Source organism: Gambusia affinis, linkage group LG22 (assembly GCF_019740435.1).
Source record: "Gambusia affinis linkage group LG22, SWU_Gaff_1.0, whole genome shotgun sequence".
NCBI classification, from domain to species: Eukaryota; Metazoa; Chordata; class Actinopteri; order Cyprinodontiformes; family Poeciliidae; genus Gambusia; species Gambusia affinis.
The window spans coordinates 13,629,047-13,652,416 of record NC_057889.1 but is presented as its reverse complement, the minus strand read 5'-3'; the positions used below and the strand labels follow the sequence as shown (position 1 = coordinate 13,652,416).

Genomic DNA, 23,370 nt, shown 5'->3' with positions numbered 1-23,370 from the left:
AAGTTCTTTGATTTGGCTCTGGAACAGATGATAGAGTTTGTAAACTCTGACATCGCCTTCCTATTAAAACTATAAAAAGATGAAAACAGAACTCTCAAAAGATTAATGCTAGACTCAAACCAATTACTTATGATGGTATTTGGCTTGTTTAAACTTATTGTCAATCAGTAAATTGACAAAAAGTCATTTTTTTAGTGAGTTTTAGGAGTTTAGGTAAAACAAGCTCCTTAAGCCTGATAAATTCAACACATTACACGGGCTTTTTAAATTGTATTTTTCCTATTTGGTGAAGTTACTGCCACAAACTTTTATGTATGTTAATGAGATTTTAATTGATAAACCAAAAGAAAAACCTAATGGTCAATTGGAGGAACAATGATACACAGCTTTCAAATTGTTATACAAATAAAGATCTGAAAAGTGTAAAAACATACATGCGTTCAGCCGCTACAGACGCTTTATCATGTTGCAATGAAAAAGATTTTTATTACAACATGACAAGTTTAATAAAATTTCTAATTTTAACGAGATACGTCTCCCAAATTTACAGTTCTGTTAGTCAACATAAGTTCTCTCTACTCTGATGCTGCTAAATAACAACCAGTAAAAGTAACAGCTAAAACTATCTGGTGCATAATATCTGCATAATATGTTGATGTAAAAACTGTCAGAGAGTTTTTAATAGTAGCTGTCGGTACAAATGAAACCACTTATAATTTTGTTTTAATTTCCTAATGATGGCCTGAAAGGAATGACTTAAATTGGCTAACTAAGATACACTTTTCTGGTATCTTGATAGAAAACAAGGACAACTTATTGCTTCCTGAGAACAATTAATAGAAACTGAGTAATAAACACCAACCAGATATTTAAATGACGGACATACTGCCACTTTGGATGGACTTGCTTTATTAATAGTTATCTACACAGATTGCATAATGCAAAAAAGTTTAAATTCAACCCAGATGTTTACAAAGCTACATAACAAAAAGCTACATTCTTTTTGCATTTCAGATAGTTAGATAGGTGCTTATTATTTTTTAGATTCACATGAGTTAAATACACATTTATGCTCTTCAGTTCAAGGTATATTTAAGAGCAGAAAAAGCACAAAAATGTCAACAAAATACTCTTAATAGAAATATGTTGGAATAAAAACAACAATGACAGAGATAGAGAAAGACAGAGAGACAGAGAGAGAGTGAGAGAGAGAGAGATATATGACTCTGAAAATCTTCTGAAACTGATACAAGCTCTGGATGATCAAGTCCAGCACAAATGTATTCCTCATCAACTCATCCTTTTGCCTGATGAAATAGAAAATAAATGTATTACAACCAATACAAGCACATTAGCATAAAACCTTTCAGAGACTACACTTTCTTATATTTAGTTTTTGATCACTGCTCAGCTTATTTGAAAGTTTCACAATTATGTTTTAAATCGACAGAGAAACAAAAATACCTTTTCTGTTCAAGGCTCAGAAGTTGTGCTCATATCTGTTTTTCGGAGATCTCTGGAATCCTGCTGCTCTGGATCCTTTTTTAGGCAAACAGTGCAAACCTTTTCAGAGGTAAAGGCATAGAGGAGTGGATTGATGCAACTATTTACAAATGACAGCGCTCCAGTAACGTTCCATGCAGTTCTACAAAATTTCAACAGGATGTCATTCTGGAGACAAATGGCTGCTACGCCCAGCAGATTTATGACCTGATATGGAACCCACAGGACAAAAAAGCAGACAATGATACAGGTAACCAGTCGGGTTGTTTGTCGATTGTTGAAAAAGGCTCCATGACTAACTTTCCTGTAGAGACTAATGTATGTAAATGCCACCAGAGATAAGGAAGCAAACCCCACCGTGGCCTCTGTCAGCAGAAGTGCTACCCACTGGGCATCGGAAGAATAAACTGGTTTGCAACGTTTCAGTTTCTGATCTGTCTTTACCTGTCGAACCACAAAAGTAGGGATGGATAGGAGGAGAGCAACCAGCCAGACCAGACCCAGCAGCACTCTTTTTCGCACCCGTTTGCAGTCTATCCGGTGGACCACCACAAGGTAGCGCTGGACGCTAACCGCAGTCACAGTGAGCTGGCTGCCATAAACACTGCAGTACACAAGGCCTGACAGAATCTTACAGCTCGCCACACCGAATATCCAACTGTGGAGTAAATAATAAATCCAAGGTGGAAGGGTCAACAAGCAGATGAGGTCAGAAAAGGCCAAATTCAGCATCAAGCTCCGGCTCATACTGGACATATTCTTCCAGTTAGGCTTGAGAAGAATCACAGCAAAGTTTCCAGGGACGCCCAGCATCAAACAGATAGACAAGACCACTGCGGGGATGAGACCTCTGGAGATCCATAAGTGAGAAGGAAGATGTTCCAGTGAGGAGAAGTTGGAAGGAGCAGCTGTGAAATTTAGCCGATCCATCCTGTGTCTGGTTGTGGAAGTTGTGCTCTGAGTAGCCGATGCTGGTAAATGGAGTAAAAAGCAGAAAAGGAAGTGGGTTGACAAAGAGGAGCTTAAAAAAAAACAAAAAACTTTTGACACTTGTCTGCATCACTCTGCTTGCAGTAGGTATAAATTTGCATCAGCTGATGTGGTGTTTACATTTCCCTCTGTAACACAATAAAAAGATGACTCGGGCTGTCTAAAGTATTTTGCAGTTAAATCAAAGAAAAGCAAGTTGAAATTAAATAATTACATTATTGTCTGCATTTATACACTTTGACATGCAAATTTGAAAGGGAAGTAAATAAAATGCATTTCTTTTCATGAACGTGCTTAGGTTGTAAGAAGATAATCAAAGTTCACATCTGCAATTGATATGGTATATTATGCAAGTCAACACATTAAAGTAGTATTGCTTTAAAGTCAAGGTTCAGGTGTGAGCACTTCTTTTTGACCAGCCCATTGGTATTGAGGTTTTCACGCGTGCATGGTTTCCAAGAACACTCACCATGCTTTGCAGAAAACCCGCCACTCTACCTTGTTTAGGGTTGCCAGAAACTTGTGTTGAGACGCACAAGTGAAAGGGGAACAACTGTTCAGCAAGTGAATAAAAATACTCCTCATGTTTTTGAAAACCATCATAGAGAAGAACATTTCAGTCATGAGAAACAGTGTTTCTTAGGTGGAAAACTCAGGGGCCAATCTTTGCATCTATCGGATGCAACCCATAGCAATCAGCGTGCAATGGAGCAATTCACAGAAGCAGTAAAAAATGATCTTACATCAATTGTAGTGACTTTGATTTAGTTGTACTGAAGTTCTTCTGTTCTTCTCTACTTGTAAGATTTCCCAGAAATCCGCCACTGAACGTGACAAGAGAAACTCTGTTCACGCCTCACCGATAAACCGGAAATGTCAAAGACACACACACACCAGCTTATTAAAATGTGAAGTACAGAGTTGTGATGCTGCATCATGCTCTAATTTGTGTTGCATGCTGCTAATCTGATGGAATATCCTAGGACCTAGGTACCATATGTACAGCAATGCAACATAAGCAAAATGCTTTGTTGACTTTTCCTGAAACCTTTTCCTCTCTGTTGAGCCTCTAACAAACATGATGGATGTTTTTGCAGAACGGATCTTTCCACCTGTGTAAACACCAAATGATTGAGCTCTACCAGTCATTTGTTTACAGGATGTGGAATAAGCTCATCACCTTTCCCCATTCTCTTTCCTTTGTTGATGTTTATTTCTGACCCTTCATAAAGGACTGTTTATTAGGGATTTTGCATTTAGATTAAATTCAACCACAATTAGATTTTACAGAATATTTCATCACATTAAAAAAAATATTTTTTGTTTTCTAGGAGGTGACGTGGGGATGTTATGTCTAGGGAACTATAGCAAATCCTAAAACTCCCCACCACTGAATCCTTCTCTCCTCTTTGCGTCACATGATCCTTGACTTCATTCATCCTCCTGGGCTGACACTCCTTCTGAGCAAAACATTTCCCAACATGAGAGTAGGACAAAGATCCCTGAGAGAGTCCTTGCTACAAACCCGTTAATTCATGTTGCTGTTTTAATTTACAGCTCAGAAACTGATTGCACTGGTCTGTTTATAGTCGCCTAAATACAAAGACACAACTTCAATATTACGAAGCAGAGCATTGGCCGGATGGGACTTGCGGCTGTTTGCAGGTAGGAACACTGAACTTTTTATTTATCGCGGTTTGTCGATAGCGTCGCTTTTGCTAAGTACTGAGAGGGAGAAAACTCTAAAGCTTTTATTATAATTTGTAGTTTCCCTTTTGTTGCTATGTTTATGTTGACGTTAATTTTTAAATGTCTTTTATAGAGTTTAAATGTAGAAACCCTACAATCTCCCCTCTTAACCTTCTACCCCCAAAACAATTACTGTTCAGCAAACTAAAAAAAAAAATAATAATAAAAAAAAAAATAACGGTTGTGCAGTAATACGACAAAACTGTTTTGAACGTAACCGCGACCAATATAAACTTTACTCTTGATGTATAGTCCTGGTTATGAACGACAATTTGGCGCCATCTGCTGGTCAATTGGAATTTTAAAAAATATCATCATCTCATTATCAACTTTGCTCTTGCTGTAAAGTGGTGGCTATCAATGGCAATTTGGCACCATCTGCTGGTCAATTAGGATTTGTGTCAAACATTTTGCCCACCCCAACATGTTCGGGTTTTCTACACTTGCGTCACAATTAAATAATATATTACTAAGAATCCTGCTGTTTATCACTATTTTGTCAAACCTGATGTTGTATATTTAAGAAGCTTATGTTGCTCTCCAGGTTGGAGGGAATAATGAGTCTTTATCTGTTTTTTTCTTCAGTGGGATGAGCTTTAAACTCATCATGTGTATGCTGCTCTTTGCAGCCGCCTTCGCAGTTTCTGAGGTTTATGGCAGCAGCGAAGAGAGCAGTTCACACATATGGACCCGGCAGAGGCTGCCGAGGCTGCTGGTTACACACAAATCCATTATGAACCCAAGTTTGCTTAGTGGACAGATGGAGGACAAAGTTAAATCAACAACTAACACGCTCTGTGGAACAGAGTGTCAGAACAGTTCACCATCATTCAGCCAAACTGAGCAAGAAAGGATTCTGGGATACCAGACCCTGTATGAAAATGGCACGCAAACACATACAGATGTCAGCTTGGAGTGGATGAACAAGACCTCGGGAGGAGATAGTGTAAAGCAGGTTCATCTCCGCAGGAAACGGCAAGTTTTTGGAGCAGATGGACGCTTTGTCATCTCAGATTCAAACTTTATCACTAACTACCCATTCTCCACAGCGGTCCGCCTTTCCACTGGTTGCTCTGGAGTCCTAGTGTCTCCAAAACACGTGTTAACAGCAGCACATTGTATCCATGACGGCAGACGCTACCTGGAGAATGCTGGGAAGCTTGAAGTTGGGTTGTTACAACTCAAGCATGATGGAAGACTAAGAAGAAAGTGGGGAAGGAGACAAAGAGGTGGTAGGAAACAAGATAAGGTAGACTTGATGAGAGGAGAAGCAGAGAGCGAAAATAAAAACAGTGTTGGAGGACTGAGAAAGCGAAGGGGAGGGGAAAGGAGAAGTCGAAAGTTAGGGAAAAGAGGCGATGACGGAGAAGCTACTGTTGGGAATAAGGAATATGAGAGAAAAGGTAGAAAGGAACGGCATCTCAGTCGTAACCGGCGTCATGTAGCACCAGGAAAGCAGGCTGTGTTTCGCTGGTCCCACGTTAAACAAACCCAAATCCCTCAAGGATGGATCCACACCAGTGCCTCCACCAACTCTGAGTCTCTTGACTATGATTACGCCCTCTTGGAGCTGAAGCAGCCTGTCAAGCAAAAGCACATGGAGCTTGGGGTGGCGCCACCTTTACTACCTCTGGCACGGATTCACTTCTCAGGGTACGACTCCGACAAAAGCCTGCTGGAGGGAAGTGGAGATGAGAAGGTCGTTTATCGCTTCTGCTCAGTGATAAAAGAGTCAGATGATTTGATGTATCAGCACTGCGATGCTCAACACGGCGCAGCTGGCGCAGGCGTTTACATCCGTTTGAGGAAGAAACCCAGACGCAAGGGCGGGAGATGGAAGTGGCAGAGGAGGGTGATCGGGGTGTTTTCAGGCCATCGGTGGGTGGAAGGGGATCAGGACGAGCAGAGGGACTTCAATGTTGCAGTAAGGATCACACCTCACAAATATGCTCAGATATGCCACTGGATCTATGGAGATTCAGGTTTCTGTAATGAGGTTTGAGCTCACTGATCGACATGAGATAGAGATGGCTTTACTGTTTCAGAAAAGCGAAGGTCAGGGATAATGTATCAAGTTTTAATTCAACAAAATATAGAGCAATTGAAAGATTTGTGCAGTGTTAAACAGAGAATAACTGTGATATTGTATTTAAAAGGACAACAATGACCATCCTCACATCAGTCATTGACACAGTATTTTTTTAAAGTGCACTGTTTACTCATTGTATTTTCAGATTTTTTTTTTGCTACAGTTACTACACTAATGTTTCTTCAGTCTCAATGCCAGAAGGAAGCAATATGAATTTTTATACAGTTAGCCTTACATAGCATGTATTTGTTTTCAAAATGTTTGTATTCAATAACAAAGATAAAATTGTTTTTTCTAGTGTATATTTTCAACACAGTGGACCCCCGCCTGTTTGCGGTTCAGTATTTATTGATTTACCTATTCGCATAATTTTCTGTGGAATGGAACTCTAAATTATTTGCAGAAAATGTGCCTATTCACAGATTTTATATCTAAAATGCTTCAAAGAAAATGCATCTTGGGAAGCTGAAATCCCTAGGCCCAATACTTTTTGACATATTTTTACAATGTAGCCAATTAAGGAAAGCCATTCATTGTTCTTGGCGCTGATTGGCTGCAATCTCAAGCAGAGAGATAAGGAAGATTGAGGATGTTACCTTGTGTGGTGGTGCCACTGTGCATATTCATGCATTTTAAGGTACATTTGGTATTTGAACTATTAAATTGGGAATTATAAGCGTTTTTAGGGAGGTCTCAAATATTCATAGATTTCAGCTATTTGTGGGTGGTTGTTCCTGTAAACCTTCAAATACCAGCAATCCACTGTAGTTTAGTGCTGGATTATTTGCAGGTGTGATTTGTGGTGAATCTCTCACAAGTAGTAAACATTTCACATCTGTTCAAACTCAGTGAATCTGTTCTCGTTTTGACATTGCATCATAATTGCATTGTCTTTTGGTCTTTGAAAAAGGACTCTTCTGTTCTTTCTCCTGTCCATCTCAAATAATTTTTACATGTAAAATTGTTGTTGATGTCATTGAACTCTGAATTAAAGCAAATATCAGCATTCCTTAAACACTTGTATCTTGTTTCTTTGTTTGCACTTAAAGGACAATTTGCTCTATTAGGACTGACCTTTCAGAGTTTTAATTCCTTTTCCTGTTTTTAAAAACCATCACATGTCTAAGACAAATATAGACTCAACAAGTTATAACCTAGACTCAAGAACAAGAGCATGGTGAGGAAAATTTTGTATTTATAATGTCTTGTCTCCAAGGTAAAGAAAATAAGAGTGACTCAACCTCACTTAAAAGAACAAAGCATAGAACAAAGATTGGAATTAAAGTCTGAATAAAAAAAGATTTCACCTGTCTACCATCTTTTTTCTTTTAGATTTTGTTCAGTAAATCTACATGAACATGTTTACACCATCATCAGTACTGCTTACAAAATATCCTCCGAGATCCTAAACCCTGCAGAGACAATCCACAGGCTACATACACAATTGATTTTCTTTTACTTATAAGGACCAAACCAGCTGGATTATGATAAAAAGGCTCCACTATAACTGGAAAGTTATTTTTTTTCAGTAAGTAGACTCACAAACGGAAACACATTGTATACATTAATTACACACAGACGGATGTTTTCAAGTGTTTTTTTATCTTAATCAATGTATATTTTGGCTTAGATCTAACATTTAAGATTAGAATATTACATCATATCATAACAAAATACAAACATTTTCATACTGATGTTTGCTTAATAATAAAGCATGTTAAATATTCTGCTTCAAAGTGTTTTGAAAAGGTACTTTTGATCTCAAGAAGCAGCCTCATTGGAACCTATACTCTTTTTATTAGAATATGACAGCATTTTCACAAGATATATCGAGTGTATATTTAATATCCTTAGTACAAAAGCCCACACAGAAAATAACTTATTAAACAAAAACACAATGCAAGAGCTTAACTTTTTGGAAACACCTCAGTATTCTATACAAAACAAATGATTAGATTGTTAGATTAGTTTAAATACCATTTGGAGCTACAGAAAAGTACAGTATGTCTTCATCTGTAAACCAGATCCTGTTTTTGCTTACAAATAAAGTCAATTAAGTCCAGTCATTTACACATCCCAGTTGATCCTAGATACGAGATATTAGCGCCATGTACAGTTCATTGCATTAAGTTATCATCTTGCAGTTTTTACTCCTCTTGATAGAGCAAGTAGAGACAATAGAAAATCACTTACGATGTTTTCTTTGACTTTGCAGCGATACCTGATGATGATACATGATGACAATGTTTCTAAATGTCTTAAAGTTTTAAAACTCTACCTACGTCTGGTGGCTGGGTGATTTGGAGGCTCTGACTTTGCACCTCTTCCCTTTTTTGGCAAACTCCACACATTTTGTTAGATGTGAAGGCATACAGAAGAGGATTCAGGCAGCTGTTTACAAAAGTAAGCGCCTTAACAATGTCCGACATGTCATTGCAAAACTTCAAAAGTCTTTCATTCTTCAAACACATGCCAGCCACACTCAGGACATTTATGATATGATATGGAGTCCAGAGGACAAAATAGCTTACAATGATGCTTGTTATCAGCCGAGTCGTCTGTGGATTGTTGAAAAAGGCTGCCTGGTTCACCATCCTGTGAAGTTGAACGTATGAAAAAACCACGAGAGCAAAGGAACAGAAATCAAACAAAGTCTCGGCCAACAGTACAACCACACCCTGAGTAGTTGACAAATACTGAGGTTGACACACCATCCACTGCTGATTTGTTGACAGCTGTCGAACCACCAGAGCAGGGATGGACAAGATGACAGCAGCCATCCAGAGTAGAGCCAGCATTGCTCTCTTCTTCACCTGTAAAAATCTTCTCTGATGCACCACTGTGAGGTAGCGCTGGATGCTTAACACAATAACAGTGAGTTTGCTGCCATAAATGCTGCAGTACACAAAGTAGGTTAGGATCTTACAGGCCACCAGGCCAAAGCTCCAGCCATGCAGCATCGGATAAATCCATGGCAGAAGGGTCAGCAGGCACAGCAGGTCAGAAATGGCCAGATTCAGCATTAGACTCTGGCTCAGACTGGATAGATGGTGCCAGTTAGGCTTGAGAAGAATCACTGCGATGTTTCCAGAAACTCCCAAAGTGCAGCAGAAGGACATCACCACCCCAGGGACAACACCTTTGGACAGCCAGGAGGGAGGTTGCAGAAATCCTGAAGAAGACAAGTTGTAGGTGACCATGGTGGAGTTGAACGGCTCCATGCTGAGTGTTGCTGGTAAGGTCGTACTCTGACTTACTGAGGCTGCTGAACCAAAGAGGAACTAAGAAATAATGACACTGACATCTATATCACTGACGTGTTTCTTCTGATGAACCAATCACAACAAAATTGTTAAAACCATTTATTTAAGATACATTTATATGGCTCTTTAAAAAAAAAAATTCTACAGGGAGTGTCAAGTATTTAGAGATTTCATATATTTGTTGACTGTTCTGGTCCCTAACTCCTGCAAATCTCAGGGATCCACTTTAGCTTATTGTTCTGGATTACCTGCATGTACTCAGTTAATAATGCCTCCATTTATGTGCTGGAGTTCTGAAAAGAACAAGGAGTGAGAACTTCACATCTGTTCACACTCAGTGAATCTCATTTTGACGCTGCATTATAGCATTCTAATTCTCTTTGTAAAATGACATTGCACTTGATCCATATATGTGACCGTCCAGTCAGAACATACTTTATCAATTACAGTTATTGGACTTTAAATTAAGTATCGGCATTCATTAAATACCAGTTTGTTGTTTGTTTGCTCTGAAAGGCTATTATCGGTTGTGTGAAGAATTGACCTTTTTCTGTTTTCAGAAACCGCCTCCAGTCTCAAACAAATATAGACATTACATGTTATAACCCAACCACAAGAGCAAGAGTCAGAGCAAAAATATGTGTTCATAGTGTCTTATCTGCACTAAGGCAAAGAAAAGAAGAGTGGATTATGAAATCTCACCAAAAGCTACACTTCACTTGTCTACAGTCTTGTTGCTCTTATGTCCTCTGACCACTTTGGATTTTTTTTTTTTCAGTTCAGTATATCTATTAATTAATATTTAATAAAACTCTAATAATTACTACAACTAATAATATGTAATAATAAATTAGATCATTATATAAAAAAAAAATACTGTTTTAAAAAGATTCATTTATATCTATTTAAAAACAAAACAGACCAATTTTTACTCACATTTTATGGCCTTTAAGTGTTATAACAGACAAAAATGATCAAATTTAAAGTTATACTCTTTATCTTAGTTTAATATGCGTCATTTTTTTTCTGGTGACTATCAGTATTCATTTCGCTATTGTTTTAAAATGTATATAAAAATTGTGGAATTCAAAAAAGAACACATTCAAAACAGACATATGGTGTTCATGTTATTTGTAAGATGTGACACTCAATATGAACCCTGTCTACTTGTCAATAATCTTCATGAAGATCTATTTCGAGAAAAACCTATTTCATTCTCTGCTATTTAATATGTACGTTGCCATGGCTCCCTTTAGTTTCGAATGGCTAATCTTATTACAGGGCAAAAAATAGTTGTCACTGAAATGATATTAAGACAACATGGTGTTTTAGTTTATCAACAGTTTATTACACATCTGTGGTGGCTCGGCTTGTCAGAATGCTGTCAGGTCATCGTGTTGCCATGGCTAAAGGATTAAAGAATGATGTCAACAATGATGTCACAGACTCCTTGGATGTCACAGAGACAGAATCCTTTTAACTGTATTGTAAGGTTCCCTTGGCTTAGTTTTGAAGGAGATCGCATCGTGTCTGCTTACAGAAATAGCTGCAAACCTTTTAGCCTAAAGTAGTTGCTCATCATACTGAGAAGAAAATGTTTGACCTTGGAAAGTTTTCTGGATTCGCTTTCGTTCACATGAATCTTAAGGAAAGGTTCACTAAGAAAGTTTGCAAACTTTTGGACAAAGTGTGCAAACTTCTCAAAACAGCCAGTACTATCCGGGAAGAGAATGAAATTTTGACTAAGGAAGTCAAAAAAATTGCCATGAGAATAGAAAGCACAAAAGGTCTTGAAGATGATTATAAGTACCTGGAAAAACAGATCAAAATTGATCGCTTGAAAAACCAGAAGTTAAAAGAGCAAGTTAATGATCTGAGAACAAAACTGGAATTTCAAAAAGGCTTGGAGGAAAAATGCGACATAAAACAGAAAGAACTTCTGGAACTGGAGGAAAGCAACGAGGAGCTTCAAGAAGTTGTTGCGGCCTTGAACTTGAAGTTGAAGGAATCGATTGAACTGAAAGAAAACTACAGGAGTTTAAAAGGCAAGAAGAAAACTCTGACCCAGCAAAACAAATGTTTGCTAAAGGACGTCGAGAAAGTCCATCAAAAACTTCCAGAACAAGACAAGACAGAAAGGAATCTGTCAGACAACAGAAGTGAGCAAAGTGAGTCTTCACACAAACAAAAATCCAAAAATTCAAAAGCTACTCCTGAGGGTAAAAGTCAGAGTAGGCCCTCCTTCTGTTTCTTCGGCAAAGATTGACAAGCAAGGTGGATTAAACATTGGTTCTCAACTGAGATTAACCAAAATCTCAGAAATGAACCAAAACTGGTAAAAAAAAAAGCAACATTTTATTTTATTTTACATTTCCTACATTTCCCTTGAAGAAAAGTGTATGGATGTGTATGACTATTTATTCCACCACTGGAAAGCAGTGGTAGAACAAAACTTTGTTCCACCAAAGTGGAACCGTGATACTCCATGGAGAGTATCACAGAAAATCAGCATTGAGTTTCCATTGTGCAGATGTGGGTTCTCTATCAAGTGATATGACTTCTCCCACGATCAAAAAAGCAACACATTAGTTTCTTTTAATTGAGCTCTCTTCATTTCCTTTGAAAAAGAGTGTGAGCATGCATGACTGTTCCACCACTCGATGTTTCTGCATGCAGTTTCCACAATATTTCTATGCAGATGTGGGTTCCCTCCAAGTGCTTTGGCTTCTCCCACTGTCACAAAAAGCAAAATCTATTAATTGGGCTTTCTACATTTTTACTGAAGAAGAGTGTGCAGATGCGTCTGACTAATTCTTCTACCACTGGATATTTCTGCATAGAGTTTCTGTGAAATTTCTGTGCAGATGTGGGTTCTCTCCAAGTGCTTTGGCTTCTCCCACTCTCAAAAAAGCAACATGTCAGATCCTTTTAATCCTTACATAAAAGTGTTTGGATGTGAATGACTATTTAGTCCACCACTGGATATTTTTGCATGGAGTTTCCACGCAAACTCCACAAACTCCGTGGAGTTTGCGTGGAGAGAACCCAAGTGCCAAAGCAACATAACCCTCCTGTTATGTTGCGAGTCAAATTGACCCATTTTAAGGTCAGATTTTATATGTATATATATAAGTTTCGTGCAAAAAAAAATACTTCCAAGTATATATATACTTGGAAGGTTTTTTTTTTGCACGAAACTTTTTCTATTTGTCTTAATAGGTGCACTCCACATACAGTACAGACCAAAAGTCTGTACTCAGACCAGACTTCTGTACTGAGTACAAAGGTCTGTACTGTATAAATTGAAAATGTATTCATTTCACACATTTGCAACCCCCATCCTGCCCCCACGTCTACTTTTCACATAGATACTATTCGGGTCAATTTGACCCAGCAGTCAAGTTGAAAGCTAAAAAAGATGTCCAAAAATGTCCAATTCTATGTTTCCTAGTAGCTATGAACCATATATCATCACACACACGTACATGCGCATGTGCACGCACATGAACCCGCTTTCTCACTATTCACTAGGAAACTGCGAGAAAGCAGGTGTTCATGCAATTTTTGACTGGAACTTTTTCTGTTGCCGTGGATAAACTCCACCCACACTGAGTGGGACACTCAGCAGAAGTGGGGGGAAACATAAATACTCTCTGCATGACTCATTTATCTTGATTTTAATCAGCGGGTCAATTTGACCCAGAACAGTATATGTGTCTCAAGTTCAGTTATAAAGATCACCCATTGAAAAAAAAAATCTAAATGTAAGAATCAAAATTGATCTTCTCAAAAGATCAATTTCAAAGAAATTATATTTTTTTGGGATGGCAAAAACAATTCTTATGAATGAATGAATGGATGGATGAATTAATGAATGAATGAATCATTCATTTATGTATTTATCCATAAATAAATAAATCATTCATTTATTTATATATAAATAAACATATGTTTGTTTATTTATCACAACAAACATATGTTTGTTGTCCTTAATTGGCCCTCCACCTTTGTTTCAACCTTTTATTCTACTTTCATTTTCAAAAGTGTTTTTTCAATGTGACTGTTCATAAGGCACAGTTCTCAGTAACAAAAACTCCACCAACAGGAACAGAGTCACTGCCTGTGGAAATGAAAATCCTAACTGGGTCTCCACAACCCTGATGTGGCAAAAAGACAATGCTAAAAACTGCTTCACTTTGCAGCATTAATACGCTGTTCAGATATTTGTTCTTCTCAGTAGAACAAACGTAAATGTTGGCCTCAATTCAAATGTAAATATTCAGTCCTCAGTTCAAAGTGAATATATCCAGTCAGTTTACCATCATCACACATGAGCTGTGTTCTAACCACCACAACGACCACAGTGATGTCACAGTCACACACTGGTAATCTGGCTGCAACGGTTGCTAGCGGTGTTCACATTTACATTTGACTGTAAAACAGAACCAACAAGCAGAGCTGAGGTGGAAACGTTGCATGTATTTTGAATGTAGTGACAAAAATGAAACTATATTTCTTGGAACAGATCTTAAATTCACATTTACAGAAATCCAGTTTTTAGCATGCTGCAGTGATGAAGCGTGCCGTCCTCCACAACCACACAAAGTCACAGAAAGCCATGCCAACTCTTGAAAACATGCACTGAGAAAATATAGGTCACATCAGAAAAAGCAAATAATTTATGCTCTAACAAAAACTACCCTTTTAACCACAGTTTGCATTGCATCTTGGGTAAACCATAGCTCAATCCACTGCTTCATTTCTAGATCGATAGCTCACAAAACTATGGCACTCCATTGTGTTTTATATAATCTTAAAAAGTTAGGATTTAAAAAAAGCCTCAGAGTGTTTGTGTCTCCAGAACAGAGCTGTATGTCAGGATACGTGTGTTTTTATAGGCATTATGCAAGTATACATGTGTGGTTTAATACAGGACATCTGTTACAGGTTCCGAGTGTCAGAACTGCTGTAACAGTGATGATACAATCTACAGGACAAATAGACAGGAGTCAGCAATGACAATAGTAGCGCTGCCTTTAGCATCCAGATTGTGTTTTTTTATTTGTTAACACACAAAACTTTTATATTACACTATATTAATGTTTTTTACATTGCCACTGGTCTACTTCCATGACAGGCAACAATGAACCTCACACCGTTGAAGACAACCGCGGCACGTACACCAGACAAGATAATTTAACTGCCACAAGGATTCACTGCAATTTTACTGAATATCATTTTTTTTTAAATAAAATAAAATAAAACTTCTGAAACATGGAGATGTTAAAATATAACGGCCCTACATAGACACGTTAAGATGTAACGGCCCTACAGGGAGACGTTAAAACATAACGGTCATCAGAGCGTGCCGACACATTACCATCGCTACCCCGCCCGACAAAACTGGCAAGACGGTGCACAGAAACCGTGACTCAATGATATATCCCGGTCAATCAATATGCAAGCATCTTACAGAGTTGTTTTGGTGGGTTTTTTTTTTTTTTTTTTACTGTATACTGACCTAGAGGACAAATAGACAGGAGTCAGCAATGACGAAAGTAGCGCTGCCTTTAGCATCCAGATTGTGTTTGGGGCAAACCGGAAGTCCATCCCAAACCCAACCTGGAAGCAACGCCCCCGCCCCAAAACAAAGGTTCCCCTTCACCATTACCTCTCTCGTCCCCACCTCAGGAAAGCATTATAAATGTAAGCAGATGAACATGCCTAACTGCAAGCAAAATGTAATTTTTTTTTCCTTTTACAAAATAGAATAAATTGTACCTGAAACTATTTCAAAATTAATTATAAAAAACAAACTAAATACTGTGGTGGGATTGTTTTAGGTGCACCACACAGTCAGTGAGAGGAAGACATGAAGTGAGGCATAACAGGCTCCAGCTGATCTGTTCAAATATCTAAACCCACTGGTTTAAAAAAATAAAATAAAATTATTTTACCAAGAAAGGCTGTGTGTAAACATCTGCGATCTTTAACTTCAATTAGTCCTATAGTGAAAAAGTTCTACACTGAAAAACTGAAATAAATATTAATTTGACATTTTAAATGGCAGATTTGGGTAGACAGACTAGGCTAATAAGTTTTCTTGTTAAGTTGACTGACAACGCTAATTTCTGTAAGCATTTTAAATAAAACTTTGGAGACATCTTATCCAATAGATTTTAGACAAAGCAAACCTCAACACAATATTTTTTACGCTCAATCGAGATTGAGATTCATGGTACTGTTATTCCACTTCTGAAAAATAAAAGTGGAATTTGATATTCTTTCTAAGCATAAGATCCCAAATAAATGGACTGGTTTAATCAGGGCTGGAATATTCAGCAAGGATTATTGATTACTTCGTGTACGGTTTGTAATTTCTGAAAACTGTACTCAGTGAAAACCTTGTATCTTGTATTGTTGAGGCTCAGAAGCTGAATTTTGTTACAGCCTAAACAATAGTAGACAGATTACAACCACCTGATCATCCTAGTATGACTTTTAAAATGTTTTTTTTTATCTTTTCCTGTTTAGATAAAAAGAAAAACAAGAAAAGAGTTAAATACAATTTAAAATATATGTTGTGCATTTTATATTCTTTTAAAGTATTACATTTAGCTTCTTCAACAGCCCTAATCTCAGAGTTCCTAAAAGACGACACATGATGTCACTTTCATATGACTTTATCATTCTTTTAGTCTTATTGGTAATACGATGCTTTCATTTATTTATTTATTTTTATTGGTTTGAAATTTATCACAAATCCCTCTGAAACTTTCTGACAGGTTATTAAATTTGATGGCTGTTTCAAACCACTGGAGATGAGTACCAGCCTAGCATTTAAATGTCGGGACAAAACAGTGCTTTGCACTTTCTATGTGACCCAGCATCCTTGTGTAAACAGGGGTCGTTGGGCGAACAAAATGAAGAAAGACACGACGAATCAATTCAAATTTTAGTTTTAGTTTTTCACCACATTTCAACACGTTACATAATTTTTAATGTGCACTCAGCCAAAAGCACCAAAACATAGTTGCTCTTCTGTTTTTTAGGCAAGCATCACACCAGTTTGGAAAATGGAATTTACATTACCGATAGAAATACAAAAGACTTGCCACAGAAAAGGCTCTGTCAAGTTTAGACGTCAGAATGGACAACAACAGTTTTGAACAATGTAGAGATTACGATGTAGAAATAAACTCAGCACTTTACCTACTTTGATAAATATTAGTCTTTAGAAGCCCATGATTGTCACATTTGCACAAGGTTAATTATACATTACAACACATATTTAGTCCAACTTGTTGTAAAAAACAAAACAAAATGGAAAACCCAAATTCAAAATTGTTAAAATATAAACACGAGAAAGTTTAACAAAACTATTCCAGCACAAAACTCTCAGTGAAGACTATTTACAATGACACGTTTCAACTCTACCTGTAATGTTGCCTAAAATTTAAATTTCAAATTTAAACCCCATTTTTTAGAGTTTTTAATAGCAGAGGACAAAAGTTTTGATTCAAATATTTGCTCTTTTCTGTGGACAAAAATGACCTTTTCAGTTGATAATCATAGTTTATGCAACTGTACTTATGTCCAGTGTTTGAGACGGCGGTGTTAATTCTTCTTGGCTCCTGCAGAGTCTGAACATTTTATGGAAGTTAAAGGCATACAGCAGTGGGTTAATGCAATTATTTAGAAACGCAATTGCTTTGACAATGTCCCATATGTTCACACAAGACTTCAACAAACTGTCATTTTTGAAGCCGATAGCTCCCAGGGCCAACACATTTACGGTATGAAGGGGAGACCACAGAACAAAATTGCTTACAATGATGCTGGTCAGCAGCCTGGTCGTCGGTGGATTGTTGAAGAACGTTGCCTGTCTAATCCTCTTGTGGAGGCGAACGTAGGAATAGGCCACGACAAAAAAGGAGACAAACCCAGATGTGGTCTCTGACAGCAGCACTGCCAATCCCTGAGCCCGAGATGAAAACTGAGGGTAGCAGTATGTCCACTTCTCTTTAGTTTCCACCTGTTCTGTCACCAAAGCAGGGATAGACAGGATTATAGCTCCAAACCAGAATGGAACCAGCAGGCGTCTTTTTTGTGCCTGAACGCATCTCCGTTGGTTCACCACCACAATGTACCGCTGGACACCCAACGCTGTCACTGTCAGCATGCTGCCGTATAGGCTGCAGTACACGAGAAAACCTAAAAGCTTACAGGTTTCAAGACCGAATATCCAGTTACTGAGCAGAGCGTAAGTCCACAGTGGCAGAGTGAGCAGAGAGAGCAGGTCAAAAATGGCCAAGTTGAGCATCAAACTCTGGCTCAGGCGGGACATGTTCTGCCAGTTGGGCTTTAAAAGAATCACTGCGATGTTTCCAGGAACTCCTAGGAGAAAGCAGAAGGACAGCAGTATTGCAGGGATCAGTCCGTTAGGCACCCAGGTGCGAGGAGGTAGAGAGAAATCAGAGACGTTCATGTTGGAGTTATTAATCATGATGCATCAATGAGTTAACAGTGCTAAATGTTCTGTCACGGAAGTAAAGTGGTCAGATTAAGAGGAACTGAAAAAAGAAAACCACTAAAAAAGGGGCTGGATTTCATTGGTTAGGTTTTTATATTTTCTCATGCAGTCAAAAAATGCTTGGTTAAATTGCACTTGTCCGATAAAAGCTGAAAACTTGATCAACCAACTCTAATCATTTGTTGCTGTTGCTGTCCTTTATCTGAATAAGCAATTGAATCGTCACTGCTTTCTGTCAGTGCTTGCTGACACACATATATATATATATATATATATATATATATATATATATATATATATATATATATATATATATATATATAAAGGTTATATGTATATATGCTGAAAAGGTTATTTTTTGTGACAACAATGGCCAGAGACGTAGCCAAAAATATACATACAAATAAGAATCACTTCTCTAAAATAATTACCAATGTGCTTCCTTGTTGGCATTTTAATTCACAAAATCCTAAATGTCACAGATCGCCAAAGTAGAAGTTAGCTGCAGCAGATTAACATAACCAAATACATTATCTTCTTTCAACCAGCCTAATTCCTCAAGCACTTCCACTAAACGTTTTAGTCTTTCTATCTTGGTCCAAATCAGATTCAGGTCCATCGACACAGGAAGGAAGCTATACACAAAATTATTTTAAAAAAACAAGATAAGACAAAAATCCCTCAGACCAACTAACATTTTCATAAAGATCTTTTGCGCTATGATTTAATTTCACAAGTGATTAAAAAAAGTGCTCATTAACTTGCTCTGAAAAAAGTAATTTGACATTGCACATAAAAGATAACATGTGAAAGAAACATTTCTGTTTTGCTTAAAAGGTGTCAAAACATATTATTGTTGCTATCAAGTTTCTGTAACTGTACTGATCTCTGTGGGGAAATTTCTGAGCCTCTGCTGCAACTCTTCTGTTTTTCTGCAAACACTGCACATCTTACGAGAAGTGAATGCATATAGGAGTGGATTTAGACAACTGTTTATGAATGTAATTCCTCCAAAAACATTCCAGGTTTCATGGCAAAAGTTGAGCAAATTGTCGTTCTTCAAACATATTGCTGCCACTCCCAGCACATTTGTTGTATGATATGGAGCCCACAGAACAAAAAAACTGATGATGATACTGGTTAATAGTCGGGTTGTCTGTGGGTTGTTGAAAAAGACTGACTGGTTGACCCTTCTTTGAAGACAGACATATGAAAATGTTACAAGAATAAAGCAAATGAATCCAAACACAGTCTCTGTCAGCAGAACAGCCACCCACTGGGCATCAGAAGAATACTGTCCTTCGCAAATAATCCATTGCTGATTGGTTTGCAGAGTCTGAACCACCAAAGCAGGGATGGCCAGGATACTGGCAACCAACCAGAGCATGAACAACAGCGCTCTCCTTTTTACCTGATGGCACCTTCTTTGGCGCACCACAACAAGGTAGCGCTGGATGCTTAGTCCAGACACAGTCAGCAAGCTGGCATAAATGCTGCAGTACACAACATATGCTAAAAGTTTACATGGCACCAGGTCAAATATCCAGCCAAACAGAAGTGCGTAAATCCAAAGTGGAAGGGTCAGCAGACTGAGCAGGTCAGAAATGGCCAAATTCAGCAGTAAACTCTGGCTCAGACTGGACATATTCTGCCAGTTGGGCTTGAGTATTAACACCGCGATGTTTCCAGAAACTCCCAGGAAAAAACAGATGGACAACACCACCGCAGTGACGAGATTACTGGTATTCCAAGGGTGCTGCGGCAAAGGTCCTGCAGTAGAGAAGTTAGAATTGACCACAGTGGAGGTGAGTTGCTCCATACCAGACCTTGTTAACAAAGTTGCTCTTTGAACAAGTGATGGGGGTTAACATGAAGCCGCAAGTGTAAAATGGCCAGTCAATGTAGAACTTGGAGGCAAAAAAGGGAAACGTGTGATTATGAACAAATTGTATTTCTCTAAAAAGCAGGTGAGGTGCTTTGTTGCCACCCAGCTGCATGAGCAGGTGACTTAAAAACATTCTGCAGTGTTTTTGAAACCGATTGTTCTTTGACTTGGTAGATTGAATGTCAAACATCTTTTCCAAGCTTTTCCAATCTTTTGAAAAGTTCTGAAATTGCTGGACTTTTTCATTTTTACTGAAGGAATAATATCTGCACAATCCTTTTTCTATCTCTCTCAACATGAATGTGCGGTGAACGGAATGCAGTGGGCAGGTGGGCACACAGGGGTGAATTTATTGTATTAGTATTAGACATATTAACAAAATATCTGCTATTTTGCTACATGGTGGATGCTATTAAACAGAGGGATCTCTGGTAAACAATTTTGTAAAAGAGAAACTAAATACTTCCCCCAAAGTCTGAGCTGAGAAACAAACATGGGAGAATATATATATTTTTTGTCCTGTTCTACATATGTTTTTACTTTTGTAACTTGTTTGAAACCAGCGGAAAGAAAAAGAAGCACAAATCTTCTGGCTGTGGAGTACACGAGTACTTACAAATTAACATATTTTCATATTCTGTTTTTGCTACATCTTTCTTAAAACCTTGGTTTGGACTAGTTTCTGTCACACAAACCTCGTGGTTTGAGTAACAAACCACGAGGTTTTGTCACACGAACAAGGTTTGTCACACATATTTGGTGAGGAAAGTATTGCTCACCAAATAAAGATGACTACCACCAGAAATAAAAACGACAGTTTCAGGGGAAAAACATTCATATTTAATATGTCACCTGTTAAATATGACATACAGAAGAATCTTTATTCTTATGTCAGCAGATCCGGCCTCTAAAATGAGAAATGTCTGCTGTCAGTCAAATAGTGAAGATTTGTTTCCAGTTCCAATCAGTGCTTAGTAGAACTGCCTTATAGTGCAATAGCACTAACCTACTAGGTTAGGTTGACTTTACCACCATTGTAAATCCAGAGATAGAAATTTTTGGACATCCATATTTGTATGCGAATTGTGTGGAGAGCAGTGGTAGCCAATGATGAAGTTGTTTTTTTTTCTTCTTTTTTTTTTGTGCCAATTACTTTTCTAAAAGAGACAACTTAACTCAGAAAATAGCCAAATGAAAATGCTGCCTTCTCTTAGTCAGGTTGATATTCATGCTATTTCAGAAAAATTCGCCTTTTGTTGTGGCTCTTGAAAATATCAATCTTTAAACAGATATTCAACATCCTTTACATCAAGGAAAAATCTCTGTATTGGGCGTGCTGTGGTGGCGTAGGGGATAGTGCGACCCAACATTTGGAGGCCTTGAGTCCTCAACGCAGCCGTCGCGGGTTCGATTCCCGGGCTGACATTTGCCGCATGTCTTGCCCTCTTTCCTGTCAGCCTACTGTCATATAAGGGACACTAGAGCCCACAAAAAGACCCCCTGGAGGGGATGAAAAAAAATCTTTTTATTGGTGTGACATAGTATCCTAATCTTAACATTAGCAGTAGCCGAAAATTCTAATAATAAAGAGAGAAATTAAGTATTTTTATTCTGTATTTTTAAAGAAAAAGGTCATTTTTAGGAATATATATACTACAGATAGAATTTGTAAACATTTTGTTGCATCAATTTACATTCCACGAGTGAACATTGGAATTAAAGTACACACATAAATATAGATATAGATCTATATTGGTTACTATATATTGTTAGGCAGGATTATGTAAGAAAACAAATATATTCCCACTTGCGTCAAATGTGAATTATTTAATGCATTCCAGATTTGAAATAATTAACAGACAGGTCACATAGTATGGTCCTTTTCTATTAAAACACAAACAAAAGAACACATTGTTTGGGGCACTCTAAGATGCTGTCATAATTTTTCTCGAGTTATAGGCATACAAGAGAGGATTTAAGCACCTAATTATAACTGTAAGTGCTTTGACAAGGACCCATGTGTTTGAGCAAAAGTTTAACAAGCCTTCGTGTTTGGCACAAATAGCTACCACACCGAGTACATTTATGATAATAAATGGAGCCCAGAGAACAAAATTACTCACAATGATGCTGGTAATCAGCCGAGTTGTTTTTGGATTGTTGAAAAACACGGCATGTTTAATTTTCCTGTTCAGACGAATGTATGAAATCACCACAAGCAACACAGAAAACAATCCAAACAGCGTCTCTGTTAGCAAGACAACCACCCATTGTGCCTCAGAAGAGTACTGTGGTTGGCAGACAGTCCACTGCTGGTTTGTTATCACCTCGCGAACCACCAGAACAGGGATGGACAGGATGAAGGCAACCATCCAGAGCAGAACCAGCCGCACTCGCTGTTGTCCCTCATGCCACTTCTCCTGATGGACCACTTGTAGGTAACGCTGAATGCCTAACACAGTCACAGTCAACTGGCTGCCATAAATGCTGGTGTACAGAAGATAATTCAGAATCTTACAGGCCACCAAGCCAAATTTCCAGTCAAATAACGAAGCGTATATCTTTGGTGGTAGGATCAGCAAACCGAGCAGATCAGAAATGGCCAGATTCAGCATTAAACTCTGGCTCAGACTAGAGATCTTCTTCCACTTAGACTTGAGAAGAATCACGCCAAGGTTTCCAGGTACTCCCAGGACAAAGCAGAAGGAGAGCACCACCGCAGGGATGAGACCATTGTAGTACCAGAAGGAATGTGGTAGATGTCCTGGAAAAGACGAGTTAAAAGTGGCCACCGTAAAATTAAGTTGATCCATTTTTTTTTGTCTCCGTCCAATCCTACGCTCTTAACAGCAGATGCTTGCAAATGTCTAGTCCAAGTAAAGTGGGTAGTCAAAGAGGACTTGTGCAAATGTGATGCTGATATGTTAGCTGTCGTATTAATAGCTGCATGAGTGTGAATAATGTCATTGTAGATTATGAAGAAACCATGCCTATTTTTTGTCAGAGTCAGAAATAAGTACTTTGGAGATAGGCCAAGCAAGATACTAAAACCACATATTTGATCAATGGGTGTAGCTTTTATATGCTATCATTGGCAAACAGAATTTTGAGTCGATTTTCAATGCTGTTAAAAAAGTAAAAGAAACAAAAATGTTTCTTGATTACATAGACAGAATAGGATGGATGGATACTACAGTCATATTGTTGTCAAAAGGCATTTATTTTATCAACTTAATTCACCAAGTGAGTCACACTCTAACATGAATTACACACAGATTATTTACACAGACAGTTTTCAAGTCTTGAATTCTGTTATTTGGGATTTTGTACTTACATGTGATCAAAATTCATTTAAAAA

The 23,370-nt window shown here is 37.9% G+C and overlaps 6 protein-coding genes across 7 annotated transcripts; 1 reads left to right on the top strand and 5 right to left on the bottom strand.

Annotated features, from left to right (window-relative positions):
* Positions 1–892: 892 nt before the first annotated feature.
* On the bottom strand, positions 893–2,457 carry LOC122825159 (C-C chemokine receptor type 8-like). Its single transcript, XM_044106311.1, has 2 exons — positions 1,465–2,457; positions 893–1,307 (listed from the first exon to the last, which is right to left on the bottom strand). The coding sequence occupies exon 1, from the start codon at positions 2,431–2,433 to the stop codon at positions 1,474–1,476; it is 960 nt and encodes a 319-aa protein (XP_043962246.1). The 5' UTR covers positions 2,434–2,457; the 3' UTR covers positions 893–1,307; positions 1,465–1,473.
* A 1,562-nt stretch (positions 2,458–4,019) lies between these two features.
* On the top strand, positions 4,020–7,320 carry LOC122825158 (serine protease 23-like). The gene is made up of 2 exons (XM_044106309.1): positions 4,020–4,158; positions 4,828–7,320. The coding sequence occupies exons 1-2, from the start codon at positions 4,136–4,138 to the stop codon at positions 6,242–6,244; spliced, it is 1,440 nt and encodes a 479-aa protein (XP_043962244.1). The 5' UTR covers positions 4,020–4,135; the 3' UTR covers positions 6,245–7,320.
* Positions 7,321–7,914: 594 nt separating this feature from the next.
* Positions 7,915–15,202, bottom strand: LOC122825152 (leukotriene B4 receptor 1-like). 2 transcript variants are annotated; one of them, XM_044106301.1, is made up of 2 exons: positions 15,116–15,202; positions 7,915–9,503 (listed from the first exon to the last, which is right to left on the bottom strand). In XM_044106301.1, exon 2 carries the CDS (start codon positions 9,448–9,450, stop codon positions 8,590–8,592), a length of 861 nt encoding a protein of 286 aa, XP_043962236.1. In that variant the 5' UTR covers positions 9,451–9,503; positions 15,116–15,202; the 3' UTR covers positions 7,915–8,589. The 2 variants fall into 2 exon arrangements, with proteins under 2 accessions (XP_043962236.1, XP_043962235.1); XM_044106300.1 differs by lacking the exon at positions 15,116–15,202 and having other exon boundaries at positions 7,915–9,552.
* A 1,383-nt stretch (positions 15,203–16,585) lies between these two features.
* Positions 16,586–18,292, bottom strand: LOC122825155 (leukotriene B4 receptor 1-like). Its single transcript, XM_044106306.1, has one exon. The coding sequence runs from the start codon at positions 18,098–18,100 to the stop codon at positions 17,171–17,173; it is 930 nt and encodes a 309-aa protein (XP_043962241.1). The 5' UTR covers positions 18,101–18,292; the 3' UTR covers positions 16,586–17,170.
* Positions 17,887–22,916, bottom strand: LOC122825157 (leukotriene B4 receptor 1-like). The gene is made up of 2 exons (XM_044106308.1): positions 22,136–22,916; positions 17,887–17,991 (listed from the first exon to the last, which is right to left on the bottom strand). Exons 1-2 carry the CDS (start codon positions 22,823–22,825, stop codon positions 17,968–17,970), a joined length of 714 nt encoding a protein of 237 aa, XP_043962243.1. The 5' UTR covers positions 22,826–22,916; the 3' UTR covers positions 17,887–17,967.
* Positions 18,885–19,965, bottom strand: LOC122825153 (leukotriene B4 receptor 1-like). The gene has a single exon (XM_044106304.1). It carries the CDS (start codon positions 19,944–19,946, stop codon positions 18,990–18,992), a length of 957 nt encoding a protein of 318 aa, XP_043962239.1. The 5' UTR covers positions 19,947–19,965; the 3' UTR covers positions 18,885–18,989.
* Positions 22,917–23,370: the final 454 nt, after the last annotated feature.